The sequence below is a fragment of the Glycine max genome, chromosome 8 (genome assembly GCF_000004515.6).
Source record: "Glycine max cultivar Williams 82 chromosome 8, Glycine_max_v4.0, whole genome shotgun sequence".
NCBI lineage: Eukaryota > Viridiplantae > Streptophyta > Magnoliopsida > Fabales > Fabaceae > Glycine > Glycine max.
In genome coordinates, this window is record NC_038244.2 from 44341612 (window position 1) to 44361796 (window position 20185).

General features: G+C 31.4%; 2 protein-coding genes and 1 pseudogene across 2 annotated transcripts; all 3 read left to right on the forward strand.

Annotated features, from left to right (window-relative positions):
• The first annotated feature begins 4637 nt into the window (after window positions 1-4637).
• Window positions 4638-8715, forward strand: LOC100790834 (E3 ubiquitin-protein ligase At4g11680-like; annotated as a pseudogene).
• A 4317-nt stretch (window positions 8716-13032) lies between these two features.
• LOC100791363 (cyanidin 3-O-galactoside 2''-O-xylosyltransferase FGGT1) lies at window positions 13033-14440 on the forward strand. Its single transcript, XM_003530762.4, has one exon. It carries the CDS (start codon window positions 13037-13039, stop codon window positions 14438-14440), a length of 1404 nt encoding a protein of 467 aa, XP_003530810.2. The 5' UTR covers window positions 13033-13036.
• A 1234-nt stretch (window positions 14441-15674) lies between these two features.
• On the forward strand, window positions 15675-19113 carry LOC100306022 (uncharacterized). Its single transcript, NM_001249468.2, has 5 exons — window positions 15675-15815; window positions 17134-17201; window positions 17710-17876; window positions 18414-18483; window positions 18812-19113. The coding sequence occupies exons 2-5, from the start codon at window positions 17156-17158 to the stop codon at window positions 19006-19008; spliced, it is 480 nt and encodes a 159-aa protein (NP_001236397.1). The 5' UTR covers window positions 15675-15815; window positions 17134-17155; the 3' UTR covers window positions 19009-19113.
• The last annotated feature ends 1072 nt before the right edge of the window (window positions 19114-20185 follow it).

Sequence of the window (20185 nt, forward strand, 5' to 3'; positions counted from 1 at the left end):
CATTATATATATTTTAAGTTTTACTTTGTAATCTTAATTTTGAAAAGTTTCATTTTGATCACTTGTAATATTCTTGTGAGATCAAATTGATTTTTCTATCAATTGGTAATACTAATGATGTTAATTTTATTTAGTGTGACATCTTTTACAGTTTGTTAAAATAGTATAATGAATTAAAAGAAAGATCAATTTGGTCTGATAAAAAATTTTAAAAGACCAAATTAAAAAAATTAAACTTAAGGGGCTCAAATTTTATTTTAGCCTAAAACAACCATAAAATGTGAAAAATAAAATTATTGTTACTCAACACAAAAAAGATGGTAAGGAAATATGTAGCTTAAATTTTAATAAACTTAGGTCTAACTTTTTTATATGGCATAAACTTATTTTTAAGGTGCAATACAACTTTCTTGATAACTTATTTAAGAATATTTTGTAATATATATTCCAAATAGAGCATAAGTTTATCCTTTAATAAACTTATAGACTTCACTTTTTATGTATAACAACATGTCTAATATTTTAAGAGATAAATAAATATACAATTTCAATATATTATAAAAGTAACACAATATAAAAAAGTGATTGCAGACACAATATAAACTTATAGACTTCACTTATAGTTTGTTTAATTATTTAATTTATATATTTTATTTTCAATGGTTGGAATTTCATGCAGTCACAAAAGTGATTGCAGATAGTCCATTTCCGTGGCTTTAGTAGGTCTTGGCTTCTTAATTATTTTATTTTTCTTAAAAAAATTAATAAAAGATTTTAAATTCCATTTTTTTTCCTCTATCCAAACATAAAGTAAACGACCGTGGGCTTGGAGTTTGGACTGTTAGTCCTCGTAGAAGATTCAGATGGAGTAGAGTTTTTTTTTCTTCCTCTTTTGTTTTGAGTGTTGCTAGGTGCACCTAGTATTATTGCTGGTGCACCCAACATTCTTTGAAAATGACAAAATTATTTCTGCTAATTTTTCTTTTTACGGATCAAGTTAATCTGTAAGTTGATCTGTAAAAAACTTACGGATCAAGTTGATCCATAAAAAACTTACGGATCAACTTGATTCATAAGGGGTATTTTTGTCTTTTCATGATTAGTGCTGGGTTCACTTAGCAACACTCTTTTGTTTTCCGTCTGGACTATCAATCTCCACAGGTGATTTTGCCGGCCCAAGCCTGCGGTGAATCATTGCCATTTCATATTGGGCTTGAAAATAAGTTCATTAACTGGTTTTTGTTCTCTGGAGTCCCTGAAAAGTGGAAATTATTGATTAAAAAAATTATTGAATTTTTTTATAAAATTAAATCAAATATAATAATCTCAACCTTTCATGTTTTAGTTTATGGTTACTACTATTATTTTAATTTCTCCTGAGGAGTCAAATCATTTACACCAATATATATAAATATTTCCAAGTTTAAGTAAAAATTAAAAATGCGGGTAAAAATAATGTAAATATATATAATAGTATTATTATTAGATATGATAAAATTATTGTTTTTTATATGATGCGTTGAAATTTAAGATTTAAAAATTAATTTAAATTAAGATTCATTAAGACTAAAACAATTTTAAAATCCAATTTGCCTTGAAAAATAGGTCTCTTCAATTTGATGTAGAGTACCTATATTCAAATTAAAAAAAACAATTCAAACTAACTTAATTAAATGTAAGTAAGAGTATTTAAGAGAAAGTTTTGCTTCAAATAGCTGATTGAGTGGATGAAGTTTTTTGGAAGCAATGGTGTGTGCAAGTTTTACGGTGACTGCATGAGGATGGATGAAAATGGATTACTAATTGCTTTTGGTTGTTGCTGAAATTTGATATTGACCTTTTTTAATAGTTAAAAAAAACATTATTTTTAAACTGGGAAGGGAAAGCTTGAAAATGCAGATATGAAAATTGGGAGAGGCACCAAGATGTGTACACCATGGCATGAGAAATTGGACGATTGGGTTAGCCAAGATGGTGATTTTGATGAGGAATTGCATTATAGGCCAGTTTGTGGAGCCATGTTGAGCCACAAAGGGTGAAGAAGGAGAAGAATGCAATCCCTCCTGCAAAATTGCAACAAGAACCTCTGCACCAATTGAACCATGTAAGCATTTGACTGTTAAATAATTTGATTTGTTAAAAATTAAATAAATAAATCATGAATGCTAATGTGATACAAGATTGTTACATTATGATGTCGGTTAAAAATTGGATGGTTACTTAATAGTGGGATTAAAATTGTGCAACATGTGTAGACTAAAAATCAAGTCATTAAAACTATGGGAACTAAAATTACACCACACTAAACTAATAAGGAGACACAATGTTTAATAAAGCCAAAAAAACATAAACTGATAACGCATGAGGGGTTTTTGTTTTTTTTCAGATTGTACTATATATTTCTCCTTGATAGCACAAAAATATATTCTATACTATTAACACATAACTTAATTGTTAAAATTCCTTTTGTTATTCTTATAGTAGAAACTCTTCTTTTAAGGTTTAACCATGTTGTTTCTATTCATAATACTTAAAGCCGAAATGCTATTTAAGAACCTAATGTTAGAATTTTAATAGTACTTAAACATTTATTTTATTTTTGATGTAAAAAGCTTTTCCTTGAAAGAAAACAAGTTCTCTCGAACACACTAACTGTTTATTGCCGCCATAGTATCCATTTTCCCCTCTGAAAGTAACTGCTTTCCTTTGCAAGAAATGTGAATTATTAACGTTGCATGTCCCACCCGCCAAATAGGGTCAAATTATAGTCAAATACGTTAGAAAGAAGCTAAAACTATATCTTTTTATTTGTTAATTCTATAGGCTGTGTTGCTTTCAATACATCCATTTAATAAGCAACATGTTGGCAGTTTTTATTGGTCAGTGGAAGGTTGAATTCTAGTTGTTCAAGTAACATACGTACCCTTGGCCCAACCTGTTTGAATTCCCTTTGATACCCTTTATTGTGAAGTCATGTACCCAATTTAAAATATATGTTGTTTAAGAAATCACTTGTCAATTAACAATATTTTTTTTAAAGTCACCGTGATATTATTGGAGAATTTGATTAACCTCAGTTTTAATAAGATTTTTTCTTTTAATTACGCTTTTTCATTCATAAAATTAAATTTGAGATTTTTAAAAAAAAATTAAACTTAGTATCACTCATATCAATATCAATGATTTGTTGACCGTCAATTACCAATATTTGAGTATACATGACTCCTACTCCTAACCATCGACAAAGGCCTCGATTTAGACTGTCCTCGACTAATTTGAAGTTCTTGTAGCCAAGAATAGAAATATGTATGATTTTAGTATAGAAAATATGTATAAGAGTATGTATAATTTTAGTACAGAAAGAAAAAGATGTATGAACGAAAGTTAGCCGAACATTGATATTTATTTTCCCTTTTATTTCTATGTCAATTTCCAATAATTGCTCAAAAATATGATCAAACTTTGCTATCATTTCGGATAGGCTTTCTTTCTATCACATTAATAAGAGGATGTTGACTTTTTTGAGCTTGGTTGATCCTAGAAGTTTACTTTGGCTGCCAGTAGTAGATTTCCTAGTTCTTGGCAAATAAGATTCAACCTTGTCTATGTTAAACTCATTATAGTGAAAAAATGGTAACTTACAGTTTCTTTACTTTTATTTTTATTTCCTATTTTCATTTTTTGTTTTTGAATTTTACTTCCAAAATTTTCATTTTCTTTTCCATCTGCTTTTTTTTTAATATTTGTACAGAAAAACACTGAAAACAACTTTTTTGTTTTCTTTATTTCCTATGCAAATATTTAAATCAAGAAACAAATTGAAAATAATATGGTAGTTTTGTAATTAAAATTGAAAAACGGGAAAAATATAAAATGAAAAATAAGAATAAACAGACCCTAGCTAATATTCAGTTTGCCAAACATTTATTTTAAGAAAAAAATGTTATTATTGTCTCGTTGTTTGCAATTTTTAGTAAAGAAGGTAGATATTCTTACAACCTTTACATTCAATAGTACCCCACATTACATAATTTATCAGACTTTAATATGAAAAATGGATGGTGCCGTTTAATCTTAAACAACACCACTTGCATGCATATTCATGCCAAGTTGAGAACACAAGAATGATTTGTCTCCACTCATGATTAACACAATTAGGTGAAAATCTTACAAATGCCCCACTGTGCAAAGTTAAGCCACATGAAACAATCTCCATCATTAAGCACAAACATTAATCAAAATAATCATGTAAGCAAAAACAGTGTCTAGATATTGTCTTCACCTCTCTAAAAATATCAGAACAGGTTAAAAAAAGGGTTCCCCAAGTGGAAATGGTGTGGCTAATATGCAAAATTGTAGCAATCATTCTTACACCCAAGTAGGGCCACAACAATCCTCTTCAACATTGACACAAATTGCTATAGTTGGATTAGGTGCACAACCCTTTACCACACCACACATCACACAATCTCAGAATCACCTGTCCCCGCCTGAATTCAAATCAATTTATTTATTTTTGGTTTATTTTAATTTATACGATATAAAGAATGCATTTATGGAGGACACGATATGAACAAACGTTACACCTTATACTAGTCCTACGTATGCATATGTATCACTTATCAGATATAATCACTTTAAGTCTTATCCACTTGAATTCAAAGAGGGAATAACTAATAAACTTTACTTTAATTCCAAAAAATAAAATAAAATAATAAGAGGAGAGGGGGGGAGAAGAAAAAATAAAAAAAATCTTTGCGTTGGTTCTAATTTTCTCAGAGAGAGAGAGAGAGAGAGAGTGAAATAAAGGAGGAAAGTTCTGAAAAAATCGAATTCCAACAATTGTTTTCTCAGCAACTCTTACTTGATAGAAAATATAGCTATAGAGGAAGTTGGCCAACGGTTAACTTCCCTCCAAACCTTGAGAGTCTCTTGTAATCAAAGCAAAGTTCAGTAGTCGATTCTTGGTCACCTTCTGAGACTCTAACTTCACCTTCCTGACATACCCTTCACACCAATCTTCCCTTTTTGTTTCCTACCTTCCTTCTATATACACTTCATCTCCACCTCCTCTTCTTCACTCCATAACTCTTTCTTTTCACCATGTTATTGCTAAACGGTTCATGACATGCCCTTGAAAAACCTTGGTTGGTATTAATTGTAGCACTAGCTTTGATTTTGGTGCCAAGTTCTTGAGCTGTGGTGGTGCTGACCCTGAAAAGTTCTCCAAGTCCAACATGAGATAAGGCTGAAATATTGGAGCTGGTTTCAATTAGTAGACAAATTTGGTTGCTGACTTTCGTATTCGTGTGTCTTCAATAGATGGTATTTTTAAATAGAAAGCATAGTTGACAATTTCTTGAATGTTGTTGTTTCTTGCCTTTTGAATTATCTCCAAGACTTCAAATAAGTTGGCTCTCTCCTACAATTTTTTAAATGCTATTATGTTCAGTATTGAGAATCAAACAAGACTTGGTCTCAGGCACAACAGGTTTTTCAATTTTGGACTAGTTCTGATTTGCATACTTATATAGAGGCAAAAGGGGTATCCTCTTTTTCATTATCCTCTATTCATACATATCCAAAGACAACAACATTTCCTTTCAGTACCCCTATTAGTTGAATCAGCATGGCTTCATTTCCTTCAAATTCTGCATTGGAACATAGCATGGCCAGTGCACAACAAAACAGTAACCCTCATGCTTCCTCACCTTCTTTCATGACTAGAGTGGCCATGAGAATATCTAGATCAAGATGGTTCACTTTCTTGAGAAGAGTATTCCATTACCAAAACGGACCAAGATCCAATCTCGGCTCCAACCCTTTCAATTCCAGCACTTGGATGATGCTGGAGTTGATTGCTTTGTTGGTCCAAATAGCAAGCACAACATTCACTTTGGCCATTTCGAAGAGTGAGAAGCCAATTTGGCCTATGAGAGTGTGGATAGCAGGTTATGATATTGGTTGTGTCCTTAATCTTCTGCTACTTTGTGGCCGCTACCATCAACTTCATGTGACTCAAGGGAATAATGCTCTTAGCCTCTCTGAATTGGAGCAGCAGAGAAACAATGAAGAATCAAGGTACCCTATGCTATTCATTTCAACAACTTCCTATCAGTCATTTTGTCAATTGGTAGTACCAAAAAGTTACAATTTATAGGGTACTTATTATGTGAATGTGCTGAAAACATTGGTTAGAGCCTATTAGAAATTAGAAAATGTTGACACCATTGTTTTTTGGCCGAATACAAACAACTTCAAGACAGAATCTTCTGTCATAAAAAATTCTAATAATTATAGTGTTGAACTTTAATTGGTTATTTTAGTATTTTAACAAGAAATTATGGAATTGCTAAAGATGGATATTTAATTTTTAATTTTATTTTATTTTTTCCTGAGGGAGAGCCCTATCATTGTAGTGGGCCTATGAGTGTGCACATGGTGCACATGAGGAAACGAGAGAGGAATGAGATCTGGAAAGGGGTCAGAGCATTGATGGAAGATTCAACTCTTGTAGTTTTAATAATGTCCCTCAAGTTTCGTCACGTAAGTTAGGACATGAAGACAAAAATATCATTTTAAGAGTAGTCATAATAATTTCATAGTAAAAGAAAGGGAATGAGAAAGTAACTAAATATTTTCCCTGAAAAAAAATTGGTTGAAGCAGGAAACAAACAAAAGATAATTAGACCAGGCCAACACAAATCATAGGTTATTGATTAGACCAATTATTATTTGAATTCGGCTGACCAAACCTAACTTCTATGGGGTCAATAGTAAGGCACCACTCCTCACGTTTGATACCTTTCATTCAAAGAAAATATTAGCACATTTTTAATACACTATTTTAATATACATTTCTCAATATAAAAAAAAAATTATACTATTGACTAAATAGAAAATGATGACTTTTAAGATAATTATTATTAAAATTACAAACTATATATAATAAATTGATATTGAATGATAATGTAAAAATATTTATATTGTCCCCGTTCATATATAATTTTGTTTTTTAATAAAAGAGACTCATATCATTTTATTCATAATCGAAGTTTCAAGTAAGAAGGAATAGAATAAAAGCATGTTGACTAGGAAAAAAATTGTGATTCCCTTGCAAGAACATGAGCGATATAATTTCATTGCCCTCTGATGAAATGTAATGACACGTTTTGAATTTGGTGATTTTCTTTTGTTATTAAGTAAAGTTCATGTAAGATTTATTATGAAATATAAAAGAATATTGAAAATTAACTTAGTCCCATGCAGTGTGTACAGGACTTCACATTTGATAGACAAATGCCGTAGTTCACTAGAGCTTTTCTTTGCCATATGGTTCGTGATGGGCAATGTATGGGCCTTTGACTCACGTTTTGGATCCTTCCCACAAGCCCCAAAACTCCAAGTGCTCTGCATCATCTTGCTTTCTTGGAATGCAATATGCTACTCTTTCCCTTTCCTATTGTTTTTGCTTTTGTGTTGTTGTGTGCCACTAATGAGCACCCTCCTTGGATACAACATGAGCATGGGGTCCTCTGCTAGAGGGGCATCTGATGATCAAATCTCACAACTCCCAAGTTGGAGATATAAAGGGCTTCATTCCAACTTGGACATTGCCAATGACTCTCAAAGCAGTGAAAGATTGATCAACCAAGATCCAGTAAGTGACACAGCTACCTATCATACACAAAATCAGTAACATTTTTTATTTTGATATTATATTAATGTGTACATTCTCTAACACATTTTAATATTTGTTAAAAACTATAAAATTACGAGTGTGTCACATTATATAAGAAGAAAAACAAACAAAATTTTATAATTTTCAATGAATTTTAACCAACAGTAAATAATATGTTAAAAGAAGAAATTACTTGTAGTCCAAAACCACCATGTTTATGAATCACAATTAATCTCCATGTGATGTGTAGTAAAAAAATTTAATTAGGAGAAATAGTTAATAAAATTCAAGTACATATTACATAAAGATTGATTGAGATTATAAACATGTAATAATCTTCAACTGTGTAATAATTTCTCATATGTTAGGTGAGAATATGTTTTCACTAAAGGAACTAATCTTGAGATATAAATGACCAAGATTTGATTTATGTTTTTTTTTCTTTCACTTTTCACCCCCCCCACACACACACACTCATATATATATATATATATATACACATTTTTTTTCTTCCATATATAAGTATTTTATATTGAATTGATCCGTTGGTGCTGTTGAGTGAATTAACAGGAATGTTGCATTTGCTTGGCCAAATACAAAGACAAAGAAGAAGTTAGGCAATTACCCTGTTCCCATTTGTTCCACCTAAAATGTGTGGATCAATGGCTAAGAATTATATCATGCTGCCCTCTTTGCAAACAAGGATTACAAAGGTAGCAATAGGACGAGGCAGAAAATACACAAGAACATTCATAATCTTATACATTCCCAATTATTTTGTTTTATCTCCTTTGGTTACACGAGTGAGTTTGTACATGTACAGAAGAGGTCACCAGTAACCAAAACTACATTGAATACTTGGTTCTTAGGAGTGAATCAATCCCTTTATTTTTCAAATTAGTTTGTTTGTACAAGTTTTTCCTCCCTTATCCTGCCATCTAAATATTGCAAGGTGAGCATATAGTTGTACTGAATAATGAAGTAAATATTTACATTTGCTCCTTAAATTTTATATAATAAAATTATTGGGACTACACTTCCTGTTTAATTTGAAAACAGTTATTTAGGCTTAACTCGAGTAATTGGAACACGTGTGAAATTAGATAAAGCATCAGAAGTTTAAGTTGTGATAAATGTACCTTAATATGTAGAAGAAGAAAAATCTAGAAAAAACTAAATTTCCATTTTCTATAGTTGGGTTGAGATAAATTCTGTAATTTAATGGGCTCAATGGTTCGGATGCACGTGTTTAGAACAAGTAAAATCTTGATTCATTTAACAACATATTTAGGACGGTTGGTACATAAATGGTACCCAATATTTGATTAGTTACACGGTCCTAATAATCAGATTATTGAGTGCAGAGTTATAATTCGGCAAATTAGCAATCCATTAAGGGTGAACCCAGATTTCCATGTAAATTTCGTTAATAAGAAGCCCAATATGGTAGCCCATTCTTTAGCGAGATTGTCGATAGAGAATCCTGAAACTTTTTTTTTTTTTTTTTCCATTGTATTCCTCCTTGTATTCATCATTATATAGAAATGGAAAAGCAATAAATCTCCTTTCTCAAACAAAAAATACTCAATTTTTAAAAACAATCATCTACAAGATTTCCAAAATAAACCCATGCCTTGCACAGGTTGATAACTAGTTACATGTAAAAGTTGAGCTTTTTGCATAAAACATTAAGGTGTTATGTTTGATAAAATCAACTGAAAAAATTAATTAGTAGTTGAAAATTAAAAAATTAACTTATTAAATAAGAAGTATTTAATAAATTAATTGTCGAATTAATTAAAAAGTGTAAAATAACAAAAAAAAATAATAACATGATTTATTTAAAAAAATAAAAAGAAAAATAAATAAATATCAATGATACAAGTGAAAGAAAATATAAAAAATTAAAAACTAGTGTTTTAAAAAATATTATTTCAAATACTATTTTAAAAAATAATTGACACTACTAAAAAAAACTGAGTTTTACAATTATTAATAAAAGGTATAAGCGATTGAGAAGTTGGATCCCATAGCCTTTTGACTATTTTTTTTCAATATTAAAATAAAACCTATTTTCAATATTTTATTTTTTAAAAGTAGTTCTATTTATCTATCTAAACTAGTGTAAAATAAAATAAACTACGCTATTTTCAATATTAAGTTAGCAAGATGGTTAAATTGTACCCAATAAAAGAATTTTCCTTTTAATTGTCTTTCTTAATTTCTCCCTCATTTTGCGGTTGATGGAGGTGAAAACTTGTGGTCACAAACTGTTGATCTTGTAAATACCACATATTTGAAGTAACAAAATCAAGTTAGTTAACGTCCACAAAGATTAAGGCTGACTCAACGTTATGCTAGGTTTTTTAATGGAAATTTCATTATGTCCATTTTTGCGGGAAGCATAGCAAGTGATACGCAATATCACGTTCTTCGCTCTATCGCTTCCTGCTAAAAATTCAAAGCTGGTTAATCATTCAAGGAAGTAATTGTTTTACTTTTTGCATGCCTTCACACATTATAAACAGGTAAATGTCACTTTTGGCTCTCATCAACATTTTCTTTGTGAATTTTTCTTGCCTTCATTTTTATTCAGAAGACATGAGGTTGGTCTTGTGGATGAAAAATGGTAAAGGAGAAAAGAAAAAAAAATCACACGTTCGAATTTTTCAATTAACATTTCTAAACAAACTAATAAATTAACATTAGCTGATATATTAAAAATAACATACACATGACTCCATCACATTCTTTTTTATATAGAATTCTCTTACCTTGACTTCCATCCATAATGCACACAACTACACAAGCATGTTTGTTCTTGTATAACAAGTTAGATTATTTTTTCTTAAAAATAAGATGATTATATATATATATATATATATATATATTCGTGTAATTATATGTTCATTTTGCTTTGTGACACATGAACTTCTATATCAAATCACTTTAATATTTTTGTATCTTTGATTATTTTCTCGAATTTCTTTGAATCAACACTCAAATTAATTTTCTTTAATTAACATTATGAAATATTAGTAAATCTTCTATCATCAATTAGAAAATTTTCTCTTTAACATTTTATAATTTGTTTTTGGTATAAGTAATCTATATTTAAAATACTTATGCATGTAGTATACAATGTATTGTTTGTTATTAGCATCTCTTAATACTAATGAAGCATGTATAAGTCATCTCTTAATACTAATGAAACATCTTTTCATGAAAAATGATTTAAGGCCAAGTTATTAGCATTATTTGGTTTTGCTTATACATGCATAGGTGGTTTGTTGTTTGACAAGTAAATGACATATAAAATATATTACAACCTAAAAAAATTATAACACAATAAAAAAAAAGGTTAAAAAAAGGTATTCTTTAACATTTCTTTGGTATATTGATTTATGTTACACAGTAAGAAGTAACTCCAGCCTTTAAGAAGAAAAAAAGAAAGAAAGAAAGAAAGAAGGAACTCCATCTTCCCTATAACATGTACTAAGTCTTTATTTTGAAGGCATTGGATTGTAATAGCTTAATCAATTGACAAAGTGATGAATAGGGATTTAACAAACATGCACACATGTATATTTCAATTAACTTGGTCTAGGAGTCAAGTTTAGGCAAGGCGTAATTTGTTGTTACTATGTTAATAGGAGAAGCTTTGATAGGACAAATATGGAGCAAAAGCCTCCAAGGATGAAGTTAATTAGTAAGCTCCCTGGGTCGGAAGTGGAAACCATAAAGAAGAATTCACATATGCTTGTGTTACCAACAACATCTCAGAATTCTCTCATGTCACCAACCTCTCAAACCATAACCCGAAATAACTCAAATGGGAGGTTGAATTGTCTATGCTCACCCACCACACATGCTGGTTCCTTTAGATGTCGACACCATCGATCTTCTGGATTTCGTCGTGGTAAATCTGTTGGCTCTAACCTTGCTGAATTGGGGTCTAAAGCAGGCTCAATCAGTGACTCACTCCATGCTCAATAGCATTAATTGCAAGCATGATTTTAAATATCAGTTCACAATCACAACTGCGACTATAATGTCAAGGTATTTTAACTCACCGCAACAAGTCGTGATCATAATGTAAAAGTTTTCTGACTCACAAGTGTAACAGCAATTTAAAACAATGATCCCAAGGAATGAGGTTGCACATATACATAGGCATGCTAATGACCCCTAATGACATGGCAATTTACTTTTCTTGAACAGACTCAACAAGATATTCAATTTATTTTTGTGGTGATTCAAAAACTCATAGTTGATTCCTAGCTTGCAAAATGAAAGATCTTCTATGTGAATTAATTCTAGTCTATCTAGCTTTATTTATTGCATGGCGGTAAGAATAAACTTTGACAATTCATTTGATTTTCATATCGGGAAAGCAGGTGGCAATTAAGGGTTGTATCTTTTTAATTGATTATAAAAATATGCCTTCTTTTTTCAAGAAATAATTATAAAAGAGTTGGGATTATTTTTTATAAATAAAATAAATTCGACTATGGTTTGTTTTTTTTTTTAGAATTGAAGATGACTTAATCCTTTTAATATTTTATTATTTTACACAATTTTGAATAAATTACAAATGTAAGAATCTTGCATATTAAAATTTCGATCTACTACACATTCACAATAATCATGCACGGAGCATCTGCTACTCACAATTCAAAAATGACAATGATCAGTTAGACAAATTGTAGAAACATCTATATGTAAAAACTTTTGGAAAGATGAGCACAATATTATATTGATGATAAGGTTGTCTGCCTTCATAATAATAATACAAAAAAAAAAATATTTGCCTTATACTTAACTAATAGTAAGACTTTAATTTTGAGTAAAAGGAATAGCACAATTAGTAAAGATTACTTTTAGAGAAATAATCACTTCTCTTCTTCACTGTCAAAGCTATCTTTTAGAATACATAACCACGTACTACCAAGCATTTTTAGAAATAATAACAGACATAATTAATTGAAATTTTCTTAATATTTAAAAAAAATATTTTTTTCATCTTATATTTAAGAACAAAAGTAAGAATATCAGAAAGAACAAATATCAAAACAACTCCTTTTTGGGAATGGAAAAAAAAAAGCCCGAGAGAGAGAAGAACTCATGTATTTCATGACTTTCCAAACCATTGGATTTGTCTAGAATGACAAAGGGCGTGAAGTTAATTAGATCATTCTCATCTCAATTTCCAAAGAATTAATAATTCAATCCACACCATATGAGCTCCTTTTTTTTTGCATAACTTAGCAGGAGTATAATCACACTATGGTAAATTCCATATGAGGTCGTTTAACTAATTTGCATAGCCTTAGTTCAGTTCCATTTTGATCAAGCATGATGATGAGTAGCAACACCAGCTTATTTCATGTTGCAATGTATCCATGGTTTGCCCTAGGCCATCTTACATCATTCCTTCACATCTCCAACAAACTTGCCGAACGTGGCCACAAGATTTCATTCCTCATGCCCAAAAACACCATCCCCAGATTGAGCCATTTCAATCTCCACCCACATCTCATCTTCTTTGTTCCGATCACCGTTCCGCACGTCGACGGCCTCCCTCTCGGCTCCGAGACTACTTCAGACCTCCCCAATTACTCAAAGCACTCCCTTCTCATGACCGCAATGGACCTCACTGAGCCTGTTATTGAAACTTGTCTGAAACATCTTAAACCCCACATGGTCTTTTTTGACTTCACACATTGGTTACCTGCATTGGCATGCAAGTTAGGCATCAAGGCTTTGCATTACTGCACAATAAGCCCTGCCACTGTAGGGTATCTTATAAGCCCTGAAAGAAAACTTCTCCTTGAGAAGAATTCATTAACAGAAGCTGATCTCATAAACCCTCCACCAAGCTTTCCACCTTCATCAACCATAAGGCTACACCCTCACGAAGCAAGAGAGTTAGCCACTGCTGCTGTAAAGAACTACGGCAATGGGGGGATTTCATTTGTGGAGCGCCAATTGATCTCTTTTGCCAGCTGCCACGCCGTGGTTTTCAAAACCTGCAGAGAAATGGAAGGGCCCTATTGTGATTATCTTGAAAGACAAATGAGAAAGCAAGTGTTTTTGGCAGGACCGGTTTTGCCGGACACACCGTTAAGGTCGAAGCTGGAAGAAAAATGGGTGACTTGGCTGGGAAGTTTCAAGCCCAAAACAGTGATTTTCTGTGCCTTTGGAAGTGAATGCTTTTTGAAGAGTGATCAATTTAAGGAACTTTTGTTGGGTTTTGAACTCACAGGAATGCCTTTCCTGGCTGCATTAAAACCCCCTATTGGAGCTGAAGCAATAGAATCAGCTTTGCCTGAAGGGTTTAATGAGAGAACAAAGGGAAGAGGGGTGGTACATGGGGATTGGGTTCAGCAGCTATTGATCTTGAGTCACCCATCTGTGGGTTGCTTTGTGACTCATTGTGGGTCTGGGTCATTAACAGAGGCTATGGTAAATGAGTGTCAATTGGTACTGTTGCCCCATGCAGGAGATCAATTTATCAATGCAAGAATAATGAGTGGAGACTTGAAAGTGGGAGTGGAGGTTGAGAAAAGTGAAGATGGACTGTTTACTAGGGAAGCTGTGTGCAAGGTATTGAGAGCTGTGATGGACAGTGATAGTGAAGTGGGTCAAATGGTGAGAACCAATCATGCTAAATGGAGGAAGTTCTTGTTCAGTAAAGGGCTAGAAAACTCTTATGTGGACCATTTCAATCAGAACCTGCATAGTCTGCTCAGATCTTGATTTAGAGTAGTAGTATAGTGACAAAGCCTCACATGTGTGCTATAGTCGATCTCAGTCATCATCAACTATGTTTTATTAATATATTCATATTGATTGGTTAATTAAAAGTTTTGAAAGTAATTAGCTACATAGAAAACAATAAGTATTACGAGAGAGAAACTACTATTGATAATTATTTTGGCTTAATTAAGCTGACTTTAACTTGATAGTATCCTGAAATCAGATTAGTTATGCTGCTGGAAAACATATCTGTGCTATATAAATGACACGAGTTATATTTCCTCCTATCTCTCAATGATGGCAGTATTAGTGTTTCCAAGTAAAACAAGCAGGTGTAAAGTGTTGTAAAATAATTATGTTTTTGATCTTCTTAAAACCTATGAATAAACAAAAATAATGCAGATAACTTCATGTAACAAAGAACGAGTCACAAATAAAAATGTATGAACTAGTTAAAAAGGGCATACGATGGACCAAACAATCATGCAATGAAATTATTCAATTCAAATTAGATTTTAAATTCGTACGATCCACGCGTTTAATTAAATTATTAATTTTTATTTAATATTTATATATAAGAAAATATATGCATATTAATAGAATTCATTTTTAAAAAATTTAGTAGCATATTCAATATAATTATATTAAATTGAGAAAATTAATTAAGTAATTAATTGTATTTTTAATTAAAGAGATCCCCTCCTTTACATACATACATGTGTTTTTTTTTATCATTATATATATACGTATATTATTTTTATAAATTCAGATCCCAATAATAATAAGAATAATAAATTCTTTCATGAGGGTTAATTATAAGATATTCTATTTTTTATGCATACTAAATATAAAACTAAATATATTGATATAATTTATTTATTAATATTCCTATACTCAATTACTAATTTAAAACAAAATAAAATTATAAATAGATAAATTCTTCAATAGATGAGTGTCATGCTACCAGTGAATTGTAATAGATTGTAAAATAAAATTTTATATATACCAAAATCATAAAACAAATACATGACCTGGACTATAAATATATTTAGATAAAAAAAATTATATACAAAGTTTAGTATTATGGTTTAGGGCTTAAAGGGGTGAGTACGCATGATAATGATAATCCAATAAAAAAAATTTAATAATAATTATAAAATATTAAATAAAGATGTGGTTGAAATTTGGAAGGTTTCTTGTGAATTCGAACCAATTTGGTTCTTCTCTTCTCTCTATCGTCTTCTTCCTCTGTTCCATTAGGGTTTCCTTTTCTCCCTCGGAGCTTCCAATTGAAATCCAATTCCTCAATACCTCCACACTTTCTCGTTCGGAAAGCTCGCGAATTCGAAAGACATCGACGGCTCCACGTGATACGGTACCATGTTTTGTTCCTTTCTGCTATATCACCGTAAAGGTTCAATTTTAATAGTCTTTCTGGCCACCCTTTGTTGCTGAGTGCTTGGTTTGTTGCGTCGTAAAGAATACCTGGTTCAGTTTAAGTAGAAGCTGTTTTTTTTCTTTTTTTTTTTTCTCGTTAACAAATTGAAAAAGGTGCAGTTTTTGGTTTTGTATTTGTCTTTAGATGCATGATTTTTTTCTTTACTTTTGTTGGAAGATGTTGTGTATGCAGAAAATTTGAATTTTAGAGAGATTGTAGAAATAGGTGTAAGGAGTTTGGCACTTGTGCCATAGGATAAGAATTTCAAATATGCTGAAGCCAATTCTGTGCGGCCAATTCTGTGTGGATACATTATTAGAGCTTGTAGTGTGATATAAGGTTTTTATTTTGATGCACTACGAAGCTAAAGAAATTTTTCATTATTTTCCAATGATGTGTTGCTTTGTCTTTTAATGAGTTTGATGAATGACAAGTTGACAACACTTGGATATGTCAAATTCATTTAATTATTTGGCAAAGGTACATATTTTTGAATGGCGGTGTAAGGTGTTTGTATGCTAGACGGAGCATTCACATCACGTTTGTGTGATGCATGGCATACTGAATTAGAAGTTGAGACTAATGTAAAGCAATTTTTGTTCCAATGAATTAGACAAGGAATGTATTCTTCTTAAGAAATTTCTGATTTTCTCTTGTTAGGGCTCTTTGTCGATTGTGTCTGCCCTCCTATGAAAATTCACATGTTAAACAACGTGGGTAGAGAGTGCTGGAGAATGTTTTTTATATGATCAAAGATGAACTGTGAAAAGTAGAAGTAGATGACAAATTAATTTCTTATTTGCATTGCACAATAGAGTCTGTTGGCAATCTAATCATCACTTAACTATAAAATTATATCAATGGGTTACAATGGGGCTTACCTTCGATCTTCTGCTCATGATAACTGCATGACTGGATTCCCCCATTGATAAGCAATCAGTACTCAGTAGTCTGAACTCTGACCATGGAATGTTTAAACTTTATTTTCATTGCAAATATAAAACTATATATAATATATGCTGAGAGTCTAGTCTTGGCTCTTTTTTGTTTTGCTGTTTTTTGGTCTTTTACAATCTTGGAAGTTTGTTGGACTCTTAGGTGTAACAATCCTTGATTGGGAGTTGTTTTTTCTCTATACCCTCTGTTGTACAATTTTTGCCGCCTTTTGATATTGGTTGATGATATTATTTTTTATTTTCTTCAGTTATACTTCCAACTTTTTTTTTTCTGAAGTGAGATTTCGTTTTCATGTCAGTTTTCTTCCTCTCTGGTTATCAATGTTGGCTACTAGTGCAGTTGCATCTTTGCCCGTATTACCACCAGGTAATGATAATTTCTGACTTTTGTATGTTGCATTTCAATTTATACTTAGATATAGGATAAACAGTTGGGGAAATTACAGTTGTCTGGAAACAAAATGGATGCATTGTTGATTTGCTTTATGTTCCAAGCATCAACATATCCACTTTTGAAAACTCATGTTTTTAACACATCCACTTATGTGTAAAAATTGTATCTAATTCGTTGATTGCACAATGGATGGGATTCAGTTTGAAGTGAAGGTTTAGGTTGTCTCATTGTGCACATCTGTGTAAAACAACTGCTTTTATACACAGTTCTAGATGAAAAATGCTTTGATATACATTTTCTTCTCTATTGGTATGGGTTGCAGTAAGTAATGTAACCCTCTCCATTCCCCAATTCTGTTCCATTTCTTCCTGCTAAAGGTGGGATTGATCCAAAGTCCTTGCACTCTCCTAAATGCTTGAAAAGATAATTCAATTTTCTAAATTTCGTGATGATAGTAAAGTGATTGTATTTTTGTAAACAGTGAGAAGAGGTGGCCACCACATTGAACAGAATGTTGTTTCCACATTGAGCTTTCCAAGACGATTACTGACAACTAATAATTCAATACCTCTGAGTGGTACACAGTTTCCATTTGGCAGAAGAGCTCATTCTACTCACACAGCAACTATAATATGTGCTGCAGCTTTGGTAATATTCTTTACTCTCAGATGCTTTCGTCACCTTCCAGTAGTCTATCAGCTCCCTAACTTTGAATATATTTTTCACATAGATCTTGTTTATTTTGTTCTCACCTAAAGCCACATATAGTCTAACCACTTAGGGAAAACTTCATTAGAGGAAAATTGTTTTCAATGGCTATTTAGGACATGAAATAAATGACTAGAAAAATTCACATTGTATATTGATTTTGACTTGTGGTATGCTACTTTAAGACATTAAATATAAAACATTAATGTGCATCCAAGATTTATATGTTTTGATGTGTTATCTGTGTTTTCTGTCTAAAACTTTCTAAGCTTAACTTAATTTCTCCTATTGTGGTCATTTACCTTGCAGACATTTTTCATGCTATTATTTTCCCCATATTTATACCATGTATTTGAAATTTTTTACCTATTGTGTTGAAATTTTGTATTTGAACACACACATGTTCTAAATAATAATAATAAAGAAAGAAAATACTTTGTTGATTTTCCCTTTACTAATCTCCTCTGAAATACGCAGAATGCAAGATGTGGTGCAGAGCAAACCCAAACCGTTACTCGCCAGGCTCCTACAATTACTCATGTTCCTGGTAATTGCTGATGACCAACATTATTGCTTTGTTAATTTAGTCAGGGCATTTCTCTCCTTGTTGCAATTTTCCTGTGTTCCATTTGTCAGAATGATTTGTGTATTTTTAACAAATAATCAAGGTCCTATTGTCCCTTCTAAAAGAAGTAGCCTGCTCCCAAACATGGAAAACCGAACAGTAGTCCTACAAAATAAAGTTAACTCCGTTTTGCTTTGTGTTACTCACAGGAAAATATCATGAAACAAGCAAATGTTATTTGTTACTAATAGACTCTTACTCTTCCAAAGCATGTTCTAGATTGTCCATCATGGTTTAATTCAATTGTCAGGCAAGGAGAAGTCGCCACAACTTGACGATGGTGGAACTGGATTTCCACCTCGTGATGATGATGATGGCGGTGGTGGAGGAGGTGGAGGCGGAGGCAACTGGTCTGGTGGATTCTTCTTTTTTGGGTTTCTTGCTTTTCTTGGCTTCTTAAAGGATAAGGAAACTGATGACACATACAGGGATGACCGAAGAAGGTGAAAGCATTGGCCACCACAGATGCATGCTTTTGCTTGGAGTATTTTTTCTGCTTTATTTGTTGATTTCCTCTCTTATATATGCATACCGTAGATTACATTGGTCAACTGAGGTTCTGTGCTTGCTTATGATCATGTAATGCGCAGAATTTTGTATGTTACAAATTAAATCCCACTTGAAACTTTAGTATGGAAGGAAATACCGTGATAATTAGTATCAAATTACATCGGTATAGTAGTTATGCTTTTTGACTTGGATGGTACAAATTAGCATGATACTTAGATGGAGTTTTCATCTGTTACCTTTTCTTGAGAGGAGCACTGTGATAGCATACACTAGGAAATACTCTTTACCTGGTTAATCTTAGTTGAATATTATTTCGTGACAATTGTATGAAGCTCATTTGATTTAGGATACACGTAAAAAATGTTTGAACGAACAAAACAATTGTCACGAGTGAGGTGGGCTTAATTGCTTAAAGCTTGCTCTTTAACTGGTTTGCTTAACGTTGATTATAATTCTAAGAAACACATGTTAATATGATCTTTAATATAGTTTTTTCAAATATGCCTTTTATTATTGACTTAAACTTATCGAGACTCGTGAAATTTAGGTATCACTTTTATTTCATGGTTTTTAATAAGTTCTAGTTATCGAATAATTAGTCCATTTTGGAATGTTGCTTATTATTATAACAAATTCATGAAGATAGAAAATAAGTAATTATTTGTCAAAATAAATTAAAATAAATATGCATTATATTGAAAAGAGTTTGTTGTTTTCACTCTTCATTTTAAAATTTTCCGGAACTCTCAAGTCTATTATTCATGACTGAATATAGAAGATTGATCAAGTGCCCTTTTACTCTGACCCTTATGAGTTAGGGAAAAAATAATAGATAATGTTTTTTTTTTATATTTAAGTATTAGAAAATGTAAACATTATTAATTATTATATAAAAAGTTAGGCATGATTTTACATATTGATATTATTACAATAAACAAATAACATATATATATAACATCTTTTATTATATTTTTTTCTATATCTGCTATTCAATGTTAACGAATTAAGGTCATTTCATAAATTAAAAATATACACAATATATATATATAATATTTTTCAATAATGATTTTATAGAATTTTATTTCTTATAACTTTCATTTCTTTTTTTCTTTTT

Coding starts and splice junctions, on each gene's coding strand:
- LOC100791363 (XM_003530762.4), top strand. CDS start 13,037: ATGATGATGAGTAGCAACACCAGCTTATTTCATGTTGCAATGTATCCA.
- LOC100306022 (NM_001249468.2), top strand. CDS start 17,156: ATGTTGGCTACTAGTGCAGTTGCATCTTTGCCCGTATTACCACCAG. Junction 17,877..18,413: donor TAATATGTGCTGCAGCTTTG/GTAATATTCTTT, acceptor TGAAATACGCAG/AATGCAAGATGTGGTGCAGA. Junction 18,484..18,811: donor TACAATTACTCATGTTCCTG/GTAATTGCTGAT, acceptor TTCAATTGTCAG/GCAAGGAGAAGTCGCCACAA.